This window comes from Symphodus melops (assembly GCF_947650265.1).
Source record: "Symphodus melops genome assembly, chromosome: 2".
Taxonomy (NCBI): Eukaryota; Metazoa; Chordata; class Actinopteri; order Labriformes; family Labridae; genus Symphodus; species Symphodus melops.
In genome coordinates this window covers 9527163-9545054 of record NC_136692.1, presented here as the reverse complement: position 1 = coordinate 9545054, position 17892 = coordinate 9527163, and the positions used below count along the sequence as shown (strand labels likewise).

General features: G+C 40.4%; 1 protein-coding gene across 1 annotated transcript; it reads left to right on the top strand.

The window, feature by feature from the left end:
- The first annotated feature begins 1119 nt into the window (after positions 1–1119).
- Positions 1120–17656, top strand: uso1 (USO1 vesicle transport factor). Its single transcript, XM_079338383.1, has 26 exons — positions 1120–1352; positions 2586–2672; positions 3393–3457; positions 3567–3643; positions 3846–3857; positions 4149–4202; positions 5620–5720; positions 5804–5906; positions 6128–6183; positions 6664–6784; positions 6933–7111; positions 7238–7378; positions 7468–7556; positions 7636–7790; positions 8640–8845; positions 12272–12382; positions 12572–12690; positions 13082–13263; positions 13351–13472; positions 13570–13708; positions 14291–14457; positions 14603–14662; positions 14813–14911; positions 14993–15097; positions 15249–15464; positions 16744–17656. The coding sequence occupies exons 1-26, from the start codon at positions 1296–1298 to the stop codon at positions 16816–16818; spliced, it is 2898 nt and encodes a 965-aa protein (XP_079194509.1). The 5' UTR covers positions 1120–1295; the 3' UTR covers positions 16819–17656.
- The last annotated feature ends 236 nt before the right edge of the window (positions 17657–17892 follow it).

Here is a 17892-nt window from a genome sequence, read left to right as displayed (position 1 = left end):
TGTACCAAAAGGTGAGTGTGGAGTTCATCTGTGTACAAACTTGGAGTTATCAACATATTACTGCATGCATAAGACACTCCAATGACTGAGCAGCAGCTCTGTTTTATAATGACCCCTAATGACAGACTGCTAGTGGTTGAAATAGTCATTTTTAACAAAACAACTAATGGTGACTTTTACTTTACTAATTCTCTTTGTAAAATATATCAGCTGAATGGAAATTGGAGCTGTATAAGGCTATTAATTTAATAGATTAATCACCAAAAACCAGATGTGGTTGCTGTGGCAACCAAGGGCCATAGGGAAGGTAATGACACTTTACTGTAGGGCATAGGGGCATTATTGGGACGAGGGGGTTCTTCACTGAGCGCCTATCCTTTCAATAGGGATCTTGCGTTGCTTACATATTTTCCTTAAAGTGTGGGTGACAAAAAAAGATGAACAGACTACACGTTAATATCTCTGAGTAACCATGGTGAATAAGGACCTTAGACAAGGCCAGTTGTGTAAGGTTGTATGAGGACACTTAGCTCATGTCTAATTTATTCAAAATTTCAATATTCAATGAAATCATGAAAACTTACTGATTAACGGTCGATCATCAACCTCTTCTGGAAATCAAAGCAAGAAATTAAATAGACCTACCCATAAAATTAAACAAAATCATACAAAGAATAAAAATCACTAAGATTTCTTTTTGGGCAGTTTTGCACAAATTCATGCTGGGATAGCTTACTGTAATTTTCTCCACTATTAACTGCTCTATTTAACTGCTAGTTTCCAGAGCACCTTTCAGACTGTAATGAACAGTAGAATATTAAAGTTGACATTTGTATTTACTGTATTACCTTTGCATACTGTTAAATAATATGTTTTTTCTTGTTTTATTATCTGCTTTTAACCTTTTTAACAGTATTTCACAATTCACAATAGGTAGGTAGGTTGGTTGGTTAGTTGGTTGGTTGGTTTATTTATAACCTTCTCTTGTTGACTTGTTGTGGATGTTTTTCCACTTAACATAAAAAAACATTTGCTTGACCTGTATATGACATTTGCTAAATAAAGTCTTGACTTGACTTCTTGCCCTTTAAAAGACTGAATTCACATTGCTGATCAGCCACGTATCGCCACGTCTGCGCGCATGCGCAGTGTATTGCACTTGTGTTCCGGGGTCGGTCTGTCAGTGTACACACTATAATCATTTAGTACCTCTTTTCCTTTTCTTCTCACATATTTTATAACACGGACTATTAAGGGAAGACTGAATTGGTTTGAAGAAGAAGACGTCTGTGGAGATGCATATCTTCAAAGGACTGATGGGAGCCGGCCCGCAGGCGTCTGGAGCGGAGACGGTACGACAACCAGCCTGGCTAGCTGCGGCTAGCTAAAGATTTACACTGCTCTGTGCCTGACAGACCATGACAACAATAGACCATAGTTAAAACATGTTTTTAAAAACTTGTCTTCCTAAAAACACCCAGTTTTAAATGTAGAGATACAATGGTCCAGCTAGCTTGTCAGAAAGCTAATTAGCTAGTTAGCTCACATAGCTTAGCTGTCATTCAGCTGTTTGACACGTTCACGTAAATTCATGTTAGACCATCGACTTTCAGCTGACCGTTTGACATAATAATGTCTTCATGTTTAACATAACCTCCAAATATGATTAAAGAAAATGTATTTACAGCCAGAAAATAAACACAATTGAAGGCCAATCCAACATAGGCCTTCTATGAGTTATTCACTGTCATAAAGACATGCTACTATTACTTACTCCCATCATCCATTTTAGTGAATATATATATATATATATATATATATATATATATATATATATATATATACACACACACACACACACATCGTACATATGTGTGTGTGAGACAGATCAGCTGCTGCAGATGAGGTGCAGCATTTCTCTCCATGGCTCTTTCTGTCATCGCATAATTCACTCTTTGTGTAGACTTTACTGTTTTGTCTGTTTAGAGAAACAGCTTGTTTCTTCTGTAGAGCACACAATACATTCATCAAGATACATATAAGTCAAATCTTCTCTTCCACTGCTTGTGTCTAAAGAGTAAATAAACATGCTACATTTTAATGGTACCATGTCCTTTTCAAGGGAAAAAATAGTGAATCTGTTAAAAGTTGCAATTTTCTTCTGGCTGTGATGATGTTAAAGCTTTAAATAAAGTCGATCAGAATCAGCCTGATTGGCCTTTAATGGACACACCCAAGAAACTGCTCATTTTCATTTTTTCCTCAAGTTGCTTCATTCATACTGTCAACATTTCTTTCTACCAGATATTCCTTCAACATAATGTTTTGCACAATTTTTCATCCACCCTGGAAATGTTTCTGGACAAAGAATTGATAAATAGAAATAGATACATATACATTTTGGGGATGTACACAAACATATGACATTATGATGTCAATACAAGTGGAAAAAACAGGAGTGTACAAAAAGCAAAGAGAAATCTTGTGTAAATAAAATCATAAATTATCTTACAAGCAGCATAAAGCAAAATGTGAGTAATGACACCTTGTAATTCATGAGAAAATAATATTCCCTTTATTGACAGATCCAGATATTGTGTGACCGGGTAGCTTCTTCAACACTCCTTGAAGATCGCAGAGATGCTGTCCGTGCTCTCAAGTCCCTTTCTAAGGTAAATAATACAGATATTGAAAGGAGTTTGAATGTGATAGATGGACAACAGAGTGTGTGTGTGTGTGTGTGTGTGTGATGGGGGTTTTTAGGGTGTTGATAACATTTGTGATGTTCTAAGTATGTTTTTTTAATTTATTTTTTAATCTAGACCTTCAGAATATTTTTTTTCTTATTGACAGGATTAGCTTTAAACCCTTAAAGATTGTGTTACTGAATTACTTCCCTTTATGTAGTCATGTAAACAGGAACTATTGTGAATATTTTCTCTTTGTACACACTGACAAGGTTATAAGTCTCTTTATTCAAACAACAATTAGTTAATTGAACTGATCACTATATACTTCCACATCTCAGTTGTTTTTATGGCCAGTTTTGGTTCCTGCCCTGTCAACCACGAGTAATGAGTTTATCAGGCATGAATAAGTGGTTTAGGAGGCGCAGGGTTGCGCATTAACACTCAGTGAGGTCACAAACACAGAGGTGGATGTGCTGACTTCCTGTATCTAAGACCAGACACAATACAAAGTGAATGATTTTTATTTCCATTTGTCCACATTGATATTACAAAATCCAACAACCTCTAAAGTCTGAATGGCAAAAAAACATTTTAATAATAATCACTAACTTCCAGCATCCTATACACAACACTCTGAATTGACTTGTGTTTGCAGGTGGATATTTAAATAAACTCCCTTTTCTGCCCTTTCATCTTCTGTAGAAATATCGCATGGAAGTTGGCACACAGGCGATGGATCACTTGATTAAAGTACTGCAAACTGACGGGTGTGTTGATGTGATTTGTAAATTTGTTTTTCCTTGATTGTATTTTCGGTTCCAGTTCACAGATAACATGTCAACAATAACGTATGCTTCCACGTGCTAACATCAACAGGTCTGACTCTGAAATCCTGGGCTATGCTTTGGACACGTTGTACAACCTCATCTGCAACGATGAGGAGGAGGAGCCAGGTATTTCATCGCCTTGCAAACGATACAATTCACCTTTACTTTGTCAGGATGATTCCCACTTATTGTAGATTTCCTGAGCAACTGTTGAGTTTGCATGTGTACATTTAATTCATGTCAAGTGGGCTTGCATTCCCCTACACTGACAGTGACTGCTTAATATAAAGATTCTCGTTTCTTTTCTCTTCCATGTTTTAACCTACAGATGAATCAGAAGGTAAAACTCTTTGACTGTGCATGATCCAATCCCCACCACCCCAACCCACTTTTCCCCCCCCCCTAAAACCCGAGCAGCTCTTACAGATCCTAGGTTTTTCTTGGTTGGGAAAATGCTCATCAATAACCTTGTTCACAACTCCCCAGCATCTGTTACAATTCAAGGCTGTGTGTTGGTTGTTGTCAGCGCATGTATTCATAAGAATCTTTCGGCTGATTCTTCACGGCTGTTGAAATGAAAGCTAGCTTCTGGGTTAGGCCTTTAACTTCCTCTCCTCCCTTGCTCTCACAGACGCAGTAACCCATGTCCCTGTCTCAGGGAAGCATAAGAATGTTTCAGCTCCTGGTCAGTACTGAACGTAGCAGCCCATGCAATAGTTTAAATACAGCTAGACCAACTAACTTCACTCAAACCAGGCTCAAGTGGAAGAGGGACTGGACGGTGTTTTTAACAAAAACGCTTCACTAATATCATCCTGTCTCCAAACACCAGTCTGTTCATAATCTCATTGCTTCTTTGTTTTTCCTTACGTTTTAATACCTGCTGTTTTTTTTCTCCGTGGTGAATTCTTCTGTAGGATCTTCTTTGATTGTGAGGTGTTTTCCAAAGGATTTTCAGTCATAGCACAAAACAATTACAAGTTTTGTTTTGAGAACTGTTTTTTGTAAGAAAAATGAAAATATTGGTTTTCAATACATTTCCACCATTTTATTGGTCCCTATTCAACAACAACAGCTTTGTAGTATCATGAGCTGCATATTGTGTTGTTGTATTTGCCAAATTAAAATTATTAGTCCAATATTCTTAATGTTGGAAGGCTTTTTATGAATTAGTTCCCTGTGGACCCTTAACACAAATCTTTTATTGGTGTGCTTCACACACACAAAAAAAGGCAAATATTGCTTCTCTCGAAGTCTTGTTCAGTCTTTGCTGGAGCTACAAACCAGCGCCGATGAGAAACTGTAAATATTTCTAAACACGAAGCTACAACATGCTTACAAAGACATCCTTGGCTCCATCTCTGCACATGCGTCCCTTTAACCTTACAAACTGTCCTCCTATGTATATCAATAATTACACATTTTTTTATGGTTGATTTTGGGGGCTTTTTATGCACTTATTTTCGAGATAGGACAGTAGATAGCATTGTAAATCAGAAGAGAGAAGGAGATGACATGCAGGAAAGGAGCCCGAGCCAGATTTGAACCGAGGCCGCCCGCCTGATGGACAACAACCTCTGTATATTGGATGTGCGCACTAATCACTACCGATGCCCCGAGAATTGCAGCTTTGACCAAAATGTACCAATTCCCTTAATACACTCATCTTTTTATGTTTGAGGAGATCACTTACATGAATTGAATGCAATCGTTTTCTTAACCAGTTTGTCACAATTAAACTCTCATTTAGACGTGTTCACAGTAGAGCCCCCCCCCACAGCGACCCTGCTGATCTCACCCTGTCCACTCTCGCTGTCCCAACATCTGTGTGCCACCCCTTTGTTTACCAGACTGGATGTTCACAAGTATCCCCTGAGCATGTGCACAGTTTTTAAATTCTTATGACATTCCTTGTAAAGTCAATAATCAGTAGCAGGAAAATGACCAAAGATGAAAAGAACTGTGGCAGTTCTGAGAAGTGGGAGATCCAGTAAAGTGTTTCTGTCTAACTCAGGCTGCTTTTAACCAACCTACAGATTTCCTCACTTCACTGATGACTTATGCGAGATCATTGTTGAGACATGTTATTAATTTCTTGACAGACGAGACTGCGCAGAAGCAGGCAGATGACCTCGGTGCTCAGTTCACTGACACGTTCATCCAGGACCCTGAACATGTGACCCTGCTCCTCACTCTACTGGAGGTACTGAACAGTTTCTGTTCGTGGTCCTACAAGATTACCTCAACACAAGCCTGATGTACTCATTGATCGATGTGTTTTCTTAGGAGTTTGACTTCCATGTACGTTGGCCCGGGGTGAAGTTATTGACTGCTCTCCTAAAGAACCAGGGTGTCCAGCTCCAAGGGATCATTCTAGTCAGCCCCATGGGTAAGTGTCTCCTCCATCCATTTCATCAAACTTGTTCTGGAAAGGTGAAGATTTCATCTCAGGTCTCAAATCTAAAGTCTCATCAACATGACTTTATCCCTTTACTTGAAGGAATCTAAAAAGCAGAGAGCATGAACTTAGCTCATCTATATTTCATTAACAACAAGAATGTTTCTTTTTGGTATTATGAATGAGCACCCTTCATGTGTGTCCATCTGCAGGTGTTTCCAGATTGATGGACCTGTTGGCAGACTCAAGGGAGGTGATTCGGAATGATGTGAGTAGCTGCTTTACAATCTGTTCGTTTGTATAAACTTGTTTATTCGAATGAGGTCAGAATATCAACCCAGCAGAGAGGCAAAGGACAAAAGAAAAGCCAAACACACGCACGCACGTTTATGTTTCTGGGGAATTCATTTAGAAGTAAACGCCATCTTCCTTCTTCTAAATTGCTATGCAATATTTTTAACGTATATTGAATACATTGAATACTAAAATGCTTCAATGTCACATATTTAGTTAGTGAACTGCACTTCCTGAATCATATTTCCTGTTTTACCGGTCCTTTAAACAACAGACCCGCTTAATATTTGAACACCAAACTGATTTTGAATTTAACATTGCTCACACTGATTTTGTTATCATGACAATTAGTGAAAATAGGATGGTTTTTTTTTTTTTTTTTTTTTTTTTTTTTAAATCGATTTTATTAGCATTTTTAGGTGATGAACGATAATTTGTCTTTCCCTCCCAACAGGGCTTATTGCTGCTTCAACATCTGACAAAAAGCAATGCTGCCATTCAAAAAATTGTGGCCTTTGAAAACGCATTTGAACGGCTTCTTGATATCATCACAGAGGAGGGCAGCAGTGATGGAGGTAGATGGATTTTCAGATTCTCAAATCTCCAGTTTTCAGAATCCACCTCCTTTTAATTTGTGTTGATTGAAGTTGTGGGCTTTTTTTTTTTTTTTTTCTTCTTCTTGGTAGATATGATAATGAACATTTTCTTCCCCACCCCCTGCAGGTATTGTGGTGGAGGACTGTTTGCTCCTGCTGCTCAACCTGCTAAGGAACAACAGCTCCAATCAAAATTTCTTCAAGGAGGGCTCCTACATCCAGAGGATGAAGCCCTGGTTTGAAGTCGGGGACGATAACTCTGGTTGGTCGGCACAAAAAGTCACCAACCTCCACCTCATGCTGCAGGTAACTCAGAACAGCCATGTCGAACGGTTGCTTTAACCTAAAAAAATTTTTTTTTTTTTTTTTTTGAACAAGCATGGCGATGGGATGTCGTTGAAGTTTAAGTGTTGCACAATGCTCTGTTTGAAGTTGGTGCGAGTCATGGTGTCTCCAGTGAACTCTCCTGGAGCCTCATCCAGCTGCCAGAAGTCCATGTACCAGTGTGGTCTGCTGCAGCAGCTGTGCACCATCCTCATGGCCACTGGTGTGCCTGCTGACATCCTCACTGAGGTAAACTCAGCCGTGTTTGCGAAGTACAGCACGCTCAAAAGACTCTGTGAGCAGCATTCAAGCGTGTAATCTTGGTCTCTCTCTTTCAGACCATCAACACTGTGTCCGAGGTCATCAGAGGCTCGCAGATCAACCAGGACTACTTTGCCTCCGTCAACGCTCCGTCAAATCCACCAAGGTGACGTAGAACAATCCAATGAAGGTGGTAATTCCTTCATTTCCACGTGATCGTACTAAACGTCCTCTCTAAATCACAGACCGGCCATCGTGGTGCTGCTCATGTCCATGGTGAATGAGAGGCAGCCGTTTGTGCTTCGCTGCGCAGTGCTCTACTGCTTCCAGTGTTTCCTCTACAAAAACCAGAAGGGACAGGGGGAAATAGTGGCTACACTGCTGCCCTCCACCATCGATGGTCAGTTAATTAAGCTGAGAACTTTTAAGTGGCATTATTAACTGTTGTACAAGAATTTTAGATTGAGCTTGAAAGTTAATGATTAGAAATATTCTGTGCTCCAACAGGAAACTCAAGTTTCACTTTGAACAGCTTTCTATGAAGCCTCTTTACAGAACAAGATTCTAATTTGATTGTTCACTTTCAACAAGGATGGGGAATTAACCTTGTTTATAAAACACAATTCTGATTCAACTCATTCAAAACAAAAATGTTGTTACTTTAATTTTAAATTATATATATATATATATATATATATATATATATATATATATATATATATATATATATAAAGAACATTTGAGTGACATTTTTATTTTATTTTTTATTTTTAAGCTGTTTGTTTGTGCCCAGAATATTAATATGAAGAAATTGTATATTAGCAAAAAGGTAATGTACCAAACGGCAACCTCCAGTGTTGAATAATGATGCCAGTGCAGAAGTGCACAATCCTGCAGTTCGTCCAGCGTCCACTTGAGGCTGGATCAAGAACCCAGAAGTCACACACACACACACACACACCACGACCAACGAAGCACGTTTTAAGCATAAATGAACGTGTTTACAGCCTGGTTTGAGAACAGTACGTGTTATCTGTAGTTAGGTTCTTAGCTGACATGATTGACAGCTGGGTACAGTGTAGCTTCAGATGGCTGATGTCACACAGGCTTCATCCAGTAATATTTACCGACTATATACTTTATATCACAATGTCTTAAGATTGGTATCATTACTATAAATAAAAAAAGTAACCGTTTATTTAGCTTTAGTTATGTGTTGACCATTACCTGCTGACTTTTCTCTCTCCAGCTAACTCCATCTCAGCGGGCCAGCTGCTGTGCGGAGGCCTCTTCTCGGTCGACTCTCTGTCCAACTGGTGTGCCGCTGTAGCTTTGGCTCACGCCCTGCAGGACAACCTCACTCAGAAGGAGCAGCTGCTGAGGGTCCAACTCGCCACCAGCCTGGGAAAGCCCCCCGTGTCCCTGCTGCAGCAGTGCACCAACATCCTCTCGCAGGTAGGACAGCAGTGTTTGAACGATGGTTCCTGTTTGAAGGAGATGAGTGTCTCGCTTGGAAGTCTTTCTCAGTAAATGAACACAGATGTTTACTGTCAACAGCAGTGAATAGAACGGTATCAAATTGTTGTGGTTTTTCAGGGAGATAAGATCACCCGGCGGGTAAGTAAAGTGTGTGTAAACGTGTGTTTGTGCGTGTGTGTTCTTTGAGTGTTTGGGTTGCACCTTTGCTGGTTACTTTGGCTTTGCATCTGATCAGGGGTCTTGTTGGCCCGTGTGTCGGGGGATCTGGCTTCTGTTAACTCTTTGCTACACCGTCCTTGTCCCTAACTGACCGCTTAGGCCCGGTTCTCGCTCGTTAGGGCGGCACACAGGCGTGTCCCCTTCCTCCGATGAGTGTTTTTACTAGTGATTTCTCTTTTAGTATAGAAGTAGACAGTGAGTGAGAGGGGGCTTGTTTTTAGTGTTTTTATCTCCACTCATGTCATCGTGACATCTACTCTGAGCTGTGGCCTTAGACCGTTTCCTGCTGAAAGCCCTTATCTGTTCAGGATGTGTTTTCTGCTGCAGCTTTTGGGGCTTTTCCGGTAAGAGTGAGAGATCTTCATTCTTACTCTTTTTTTTTTTTTTTTCTTTAATCGGTGCAGTTGCAAGAATATTTTTTTCAAGTACACTGTTGTATTGGGTCTATTCCAAAGAGAGCTTTGATGACATTTCAGTCATCCCTGTAACCAATCCTCCTGGATTACTCATCATGGATTGTGCTCATTCGCGCCTTCTTCTGTTTTTTTCTGTCGTTCCATATTCTTTTCTCTTCTGCTAAATTTCACCCACTTCTTCGTGGAGAATCTCATTTCTCTTGTTAGCTTGTGGCGTGCTTGTTGTCAAGTCGAGTGTTTAAATCTGGATCAAGGAAACAGGGCCCTTCTTCTAGGTGACCACGTTACTTTGACGCGTTAAGCCAAGCAACAACGGGGCCAGCACAAAGTCTAGTTGTAGAGGCGTAGTGTATTGGCAGTAAGGCCCTTGTCAGATGTAAAGGTTTTTGCAAACTCCTCCTGAGACACATGGGCGTCAACAATGAAGCCCTCTGAGCTGTGAGCAAATACTGTCAGTGCCCGATGATGCAACAGCAAAAGAGAAAGATGTGAGCCATCAAATCAAAGATGGATTTCTTCCTTTTCTTGGTTTGCCTAGAAGTTACCGGAATCAGAGGATGGGCGCTGGAAAAGCAGCAGCAACACTTTGGTTTGTTTTGGAGAGCCTCTGGTGTCCATTTGGGATCAGCACTCAATGTCATGAAAGTGAGGCATGAGCAGATGTGCTGCCCGCCTGGCTTGGGGCGGCTGTGGCTCAGTGGTAGAGTCGGTTGTCTCCCAACAGGAAGGTCGGGGGTTTGAACCCCAGCTACAGTCACATGTCGGTGTGTCCTTGGGCAAGACACTTAACCTCAAAGAGCTCCCGCTGCTTCGACAGCAACTTATGAAAGGGATTTATTAACACTGATGATCGCTCTGCACAGCAGCCTCTGCCATCAGTGTGTGAATGTGTCACCTGCTCTCCGAGTACTCTCTCTTCCATTTACTTGGGGAAGGGCTGTTTGTTTTTTTGTTTTTTTGTTTTTTTTTCTAGACTTCAGAAGTTGACCCTGAGAGCAAATGTCCTGATCTACCAGTAAATCTACATTCCTGCTGTTATCTACCTACCTACCTGCTGTTTTCATAGCATACTTGATTGTGAGGCAAACCCTTAGGATAGTGTGGAGGTCGGAATATAACCCCTTGTTCAGTATTTAAGGAAACAGCAGAGACAGGAGGCCTCCTGGATGACGCCTCTGGATTTATTCCAGACAAATCTGAAGTTGTATATTTGTAAAACATTCTTATCGCTCCCTTCAATCTGAGATTTTACCTGTTTTTTTTGTTTTTTGCTGTTGTTTTTTTTCTTCTCCATGACTGTCTCTTAAACGTCATTTTAATATTGGTTCCCGTAAATGAAGCTGGAGATTTTTCTTTTTTCTCTCATGAATTCACTTTAAACGTTAGTCTTGATTTAAAACCGACTACCTTGTTGAAACCACCATCTCCAACACAAACCGTTTATTCTTCAGAACCAGAAGCCAATGTTTGTTAAATACCTGGTGTCATGTGTGTGTCTTTTGTTGTCCTCTTCATTTTTGCATTGCGTCACATTTGGAGACTAAATCTGAAAAGGTGATTTTTTTTTTTTTTTGTCCGTTTTTGTGCTGTTGAATGCTGATAAGTTTTGATCCACACTTTCATTGCTAAGGTGTCCATACTTCGATGGTTGGCAGTGATTCTTTCGGGTGTGCTCTTCTTAAAGCATGAAGTGCATTACGTGTTTACGCACCTGCTTATTAGCATCCTTGAGCTGCAGTGTAGAGTTCACAGTTTGTGTTGATTTTTATCATTCTTCATTATAACTCCATGAAATCCATCCTTCCTCACCACCACTTATTGAAATTGATTTTTTTTAAACCGCTCAGGAAATAAATGTGTTTCCATTTAAACTAAATTATTTACTGGTTTAATATATCTATAAAAAAAACTGTACATATCTTCAAACTATTTGAGCTGCTTCTCGAAGCTGTTTTCATGGAAACGCATGATCTTCTTTTACACCTTTTTTTTAAAAAATAAATTGCAGCTTTAGCATACAGTATGTTGCTTTGCATGTGAGAGCTAGAAATGTATGTTGTAATATTTGATACTTATTTGTAAGTCATCAAATCAAGAATAGAAACTACAGACCACAAAACGATCAACTTGAGTCGGACCTAATGCAGACGGCCAGTATTAACCCTGTTTGAATACACTGAATGTATTACGTTGACGGCGTCCTTGTCTTTTGTTTGTGATAATGTTAATGACTACTAATGGTTGATGTGACAGAATGATTAACGGATGTATTTTGACCTACCTAACCATGTCTGGTGCAGGTTTTGAATCTCATCGAGTCAGAATGGGAAGAAAAGAATTCACACGTTAGAGAAGTCAACGAAAAGACGACTGTTGTTTCTACACTGACTCAGAGCCGAGCACTGTCTGTGTGCATTATTTTAATTTAGCTCTTGAAATGACCAGGGTTGTTTCTTAGTTCAAGTCCTGATCAGGAACGGATCTGTCTTTGATCAGGAACTGATCTGTCTTTGATCAGGAACTGATCTGTCTTTGATCAGGATACAGATGTCAGTGAATTGAACTCATACATTTGTTGCCATTCTGATACTGGACATCATCTCGTGCTTTTTTTTTTTTTTTTTTTCACCTAACCATCCACATGTAACAACATTTTGGTTTTTCTGTTATCTAAACTAAACGTGTAAATTTAACCCGTGACTATTTAATGGTGGCATCAAACTTGTCAAATGTTGACGTGTCCTTGTTTTCTTCTTGCTCTCTGCAGGGCAGTAAAGTTCAGACGCGGGTCGGCCTCCTCATGCTGCTGTGTACGTGGATCAGCAACTGTCCGATAGCTGTCACACACTTTTTACACAACCAGGAGAATGTTCCCTTTGTATCCTTTTATTTTTTTATAAATCAGCGTGGGAATCATCTTCCAATTTAAAAAAAACAATTCTAGCTTCTCTCACTTGTGGTTCAAACAAAACTGACGATCAGCTCGAATGAGAGAGTCATATTCCACCTCCAGCTTAAAGAGCACGCGCGTGTGACCTGCGGATCCTTGACTCTGTGCCTCGTTCAGCTGACGGCTCAGATCTCAGAGAACCTGGGCGAGGATGAAAGGCTGGTGCAGGGCCTTTGTGCGCTGCTGCTCGGAATCTGCATCTATTATAACGACAACTCGCTGGAAAACTACACCAAGTAAGTGTCTGTTCTCACGCACACATTTACACGGTACATATTTATACATGTTCGCAAGCTTTCTAGGGTTTTGACAGCGAGTCTGGTCTTCACCCAAATGTATTGTAAAACTGTCTGTTCTCTCTCTCCGTCATTTTCTCTTGTTTTATCTTCTATGCTTTTAGTCTTGTCGAAGGCCTTCATAGGGACTTTTTCTTACTCATCAACTTCAGTTTTTTATAATCTATACATGTAAAGCCGCTTAAAACAAAATTGTAATTAGTGTGTCTTTGTTTGCCAAGCTCTCTAACAGCGTGAACAGAAAAGTAAAGCCTGGCTCTGTTCTAAGTTTTTCTTATTTGTGACTTGTCGTCATGTTAAAACCCGGCTTTACCGCCTCTGTCATCCTCAGAGAGAAGCTAAAGCAGCTCATCGAGAAGCGGATTGGGAAGGAGAACTTTGTGGAGAAACTGGGCTTCATCACTAAACATGAGCTGTACTCGCGGGCGGCCCAGAAGCCGCAGCCCGTCTTCCCGTCTCCCGAGCAAATGCTGTTTGACCACGAGTTCACCAAACTGGTCAAAGAGCTCGAGGGTCAGTAAGACACTATCCAGTGATCATTCATGTACTGCTGAGTATCAGGGGCCATGTTATAATAATATGTCTCCTGCTTCTGTTCAGGTGTGATCACCAAAGCGGTTCATAAGTCCAGTGAGGAGGAGAAGAAGGAGGAGGAGGTGAAGAAGACGTTAGAGCAACACGACAACATCGTGACACAGTATAAAGAGCTGATCAGAGAACAGGTAAACAGAGCAAAGTGCTGGGGCCATTTTCATTTTGTTTTCAGTTGTTGATGTCATTTCTACTCGATTGACTCCTTATTGTTGGTGTGATGTTCAGGATGCTCAGATCCAAGAGCTGAAGGAGCAGGTGTCGAGCATGTCGGCTCAGAACGAACAGATGCAGACGACACTCACTCAACAGCTGTCTCAGATCCAGCAGCACAAAGATCAGTACAACATCCTCAAGCTGAAACTAGGCGAGTTCACCTCATTGATCGGCTTGTGTCCGGAAGTGTTGTCTTTGTAGTCTACAGCGAGTTGGAAGAAAAATGTGTTTTAGGGTAATTAGTGACAGGACAGTAAATAGAGTCAGATATTTGGGTGGGGGGTGACATGCAGGAAAGGAGCCAGAGGTCAGATTCGAACCTAGGTCACTGGGGCTCCCCAATGGGAGAGGGTTTTAAACAGAAATTCTACATTTTGGGGAACTTAAAAAAAAAAAAAAAAAACCTGGTCTGGCAATCCTTACTTAGCCTTTACACTCTACTACTGTAACAAAGTCAACTTTTTTCTTTTTAAACTTTTGACTGGACTCTCAGTTGCAAGTCTTTATGCTAAGCTAACAGCTGCCATACTCTTGTAGTGTATTAAAGCGCAGGTCCCCCATCTGTGAGGGGAAGCTGATGAAGATGATTTTTATTTTTTTTTATTTTTTATTTTTTTAGTACTGTATCAGTTAAATGGTTAAGAAGCAGCCGGCGAAAAGAGGGATATGTATATCATATGGACAGTTAAATGTGACTTTTTAATTGTGTATATGTGTGTTATTGTGACATTAGGTAAGGATAATCACAGTCAGTCAAACAGTCAGGGAGACGGCTCGCAGATGAACGGGCTACAGATGGAGGAGGTCACACAGCTCAGAGCGGAGCTGGAGGAGCTCCGCATGCAACACACACTCCTTCAGACACAACTCGGCGACAAAGACGCTCTCATCAACAGCCTGGTTTGTAAATGTTTGTGTGCAGTAGTTGCGTTTGTGTGTGGGTACCAGTTGTTGTGTTTTTGTAAAAGCTTCAATTAGATAAACACTCAGTCAGACTAGATTGTATGTTGTGTGTCTCTGATCGTTTCTCTGTGTGTAACTGTAGAGGTCGTCACAGACAGCAGAGGGGTCAGCAGCAGAATCAGACAACTCAGAACTGCTCAAGGTAAGAAATCACCAGAATGTGCTTCGATGTGCAACACAGTTGGTCTCCACCATCGTACTTTTCAATCTAGCTTTCGTCTTTATTTATAAAAAACTTGTGTATATAGTTTGTGTATTTGTTCATATGTTGGCTGACTTTGTTGTTTTGCAGGAACTGGAGGCTCTGAGGAGTCGGGTTCAGTCACAGTCGGCAGAAATCCAGCAGATGGGGACAGAAAGAGAAGAGCTGATCAGGAGAGCTGAAGCTGCAGTAAATATCAATGAATACAATACTTTGTCCAGCATATAAACCTAACATAATGTTTACAGACACTGAATTGGTTTGTGTCAGTCCTCAGACGCAGCTCCCAGCAGTGACGGCTCATTAGACGCTCAGAAGATGGCAGAACTAGAGAGCAGACTGGCAGCTCAGACGAATGAGACGGAGAGACTCAAGGTGTGTTACTGTTTAACAACCTGCCTGTTTGACTCTGATTCCCTTACATTTTTTTTTCTATTATTTGTCTTTGTTCATCATTTTTCTTTTTCTTTTTTCCCTTCCTTGTCGTCCCTTTTCTCTTTCCTCGCCCTCTTCTTCGACGGTTCAGGCGGAGGAAAAGAGCTTGTCTCAGAGCCGGGTGGAGCTGGAGCAGCAGCTTGCTTCAGCTACCAGCACGGTGGCCATCCTTCAGACGGAAAACACCAAGCTGCAAACAGAGGTGCAGGAGTCGAAGAAGGAGCAGGACGACCTGCTGATGCTGCTGGCGGATCAGGACCAGAAGATCCACAGCCTCAAACAGAAACTCAAAGACCTGGGAGAGACGGTAGACAAACTATCAAACATTTATCATATATGTTTGAGGAGTTAAACTACATGTTAAAATAACTACATTACATTTATATTTTTCTTAAAGGGTTTGAATACACATAATTAATGCTTAGATTGTATTTAATCAAAGCCATGAAAAACTTTGACAGATACATCTGTAGACAAATGATGACATTACACTAAAATATCAAGAAAAAGATTTTAGAGAAGTATGATAAGTGTATCAGGAGTCTCGTTTAAGGCCGTGTTCACAGCTTGGATTTACTTGTGTTCTCCTACACATACATTAATACATGATTAATGATACATTAATTCTGAGACCTGGAACACATTCAGAAGTCGCTCAAGATATATTTGGTTATAGTCGTTCAGTTAAGTGTGAAGCTTTGTGTCCTGGGCCGAGTTAATGGTTCACCTAATCTGTGTAACCAAGGCAACAGTGTTAATAAACGGTCCGCTCACCCGACATTCACCGTCTCCTTTAGTTCTTCTCTGCTGTGGCCTTTGATCATCTTTTGGGAGGAGAAAACAAGGAAGAGCGGGCTTTGCCAATACTTCTGGACAAATCATATCCTGTATTGATTTAGTAAGACAGAGACAGTGTTTTTATTTTTTGGATACGGTTCAACCACAAGGGCGAAAGAGTGATTTTCCGCTGGCCAGAGATTTTCCCTCACGTTCAATTCATCATAGATCGTAATAAAGCAGTGCAGTGAGGACACAGAAAGTGTCTGTTTATCATCGTACTTGGATGTAGTTCAGACACTTCACCAATAAACTACAGAACTGCAGAGAAACATTACTCTCCAAAGAAAGTTTTATATCGCGGTGTCTCTCTCTCTCTCTCTCTCTCTCTCTCTCTCTCTCTCTCTCTCTCTCTCTCTCTCTCTCTCTCTCTCTCTCTCTCTCTCTCTCTCTCTCTCTCTCTCTCTCTCTCTCTCTCTCTCTCTCTCTCTCTCTCTCTCTCTCTCTCTCTCTCTCTCTCTCTCTCTCTCTCTCTCTCTCTCTCTCTCTCTCTCTCTCTCAATTAGATCAATTAGATCCAAATCAATCACTGAAGAGAGGTTATCATCGTCACTGTATAGAACATGGACGTACAATCAGTGATGTCACTCATTGTTTTTATAAAGGGGCATTATGAAGCCAGACGCTTACAGTCATAGTTGTCTTGACGTGACTAGAGAGCAGATACTTGAAAGACATGTTCTGTGTCCCGACCACTCAGCTGTGTTTTGTCTGTTTGCTTTAGTTAGACTGTGACACTGTCCTTACAGGTGGACGATGAGGACGACCTCGACACCAGGGACCAAACAGACGACGACTATGACGAGGATGAAGATGAGGACTAGAAGAGAAAAAATACTGAAAGAAGCAAAAGGAGAGATTTGTTTGCTAGAAGGCAAGAAAGGACTTTACAGAAACACACCAGAGAAACTGAGCTTGAGGACTAATACTGAAAGTTTCTCTCCCTGGCTGCCATGATATGTTCATTTTTCTTTATACATGTTCACCACATCACGCAAACATGTTAGTTTAAAAGATGTTTTAGTTCAAGATGTTGTTTCTCAGAACAGCAAAAACAGTTAATTCATCTCTGCCACCTTTTCAGCATCAAATTGTGATGGATTTCTACCAGTTTTGTTTCAATTGTAACATATTGTCACATAGTGTTAGGTTCTTTTTAACACATAAGCCACCTGGGGAATTCACTGATGAGGATATAAAATGTAGCAAAAAATACAATTAGCAGATTTAATGTTCTTATTTCATCATAATGCTGGTGAACTCTTTGTGCGTTTCTCCCTCCCTCCCTTATTGACGCACAGCATCAGGACCACCTGAAGGTTATCACTGTGCTAACCACCCAGTTTATCTTCACATCCATTGGTCAGTCCATGTTCAGCGTATTACAGTATTTCATCTGTCACAGTTGTTTCATTTCATACACACACAAAAAAAACAACTGCTCTACAATATGCTGCAAGAAAAAAAAACACTGACAGAAAAAGATGTAAAGACAAAAAAAAGATATTTTTGCAACTTTTTGTCCAATTCTGGCATCCAGCTTCTGTATGATATTGTGTAACTTATCAATTTATGAGCCACATTGATATGAATAAAGAATCTATTAGTCTGTATGCCTGTATAGTGGGATAATTGTAGATAAATTAAATTTTACTAAATCCACAGAGACTTATGTTTTTGTCTTTTTGGGTTTATTTAAATCTGGAAAATCCTGTTGAGGTGAAAACTTTTTAATGTAAGCCATTTGATGGCAAAGTCCAAACACTTTTTTTTTCAAAGCCTTTGATTATGTGAGCAGACCCCTTGTCGCTTTAAACATCCAACTTCTGCAGATATCCTTGTAGTGTTTATGTATGGTTGACTGTTTGTCCCAGGACTGTCAATGAATCAGTTTTATC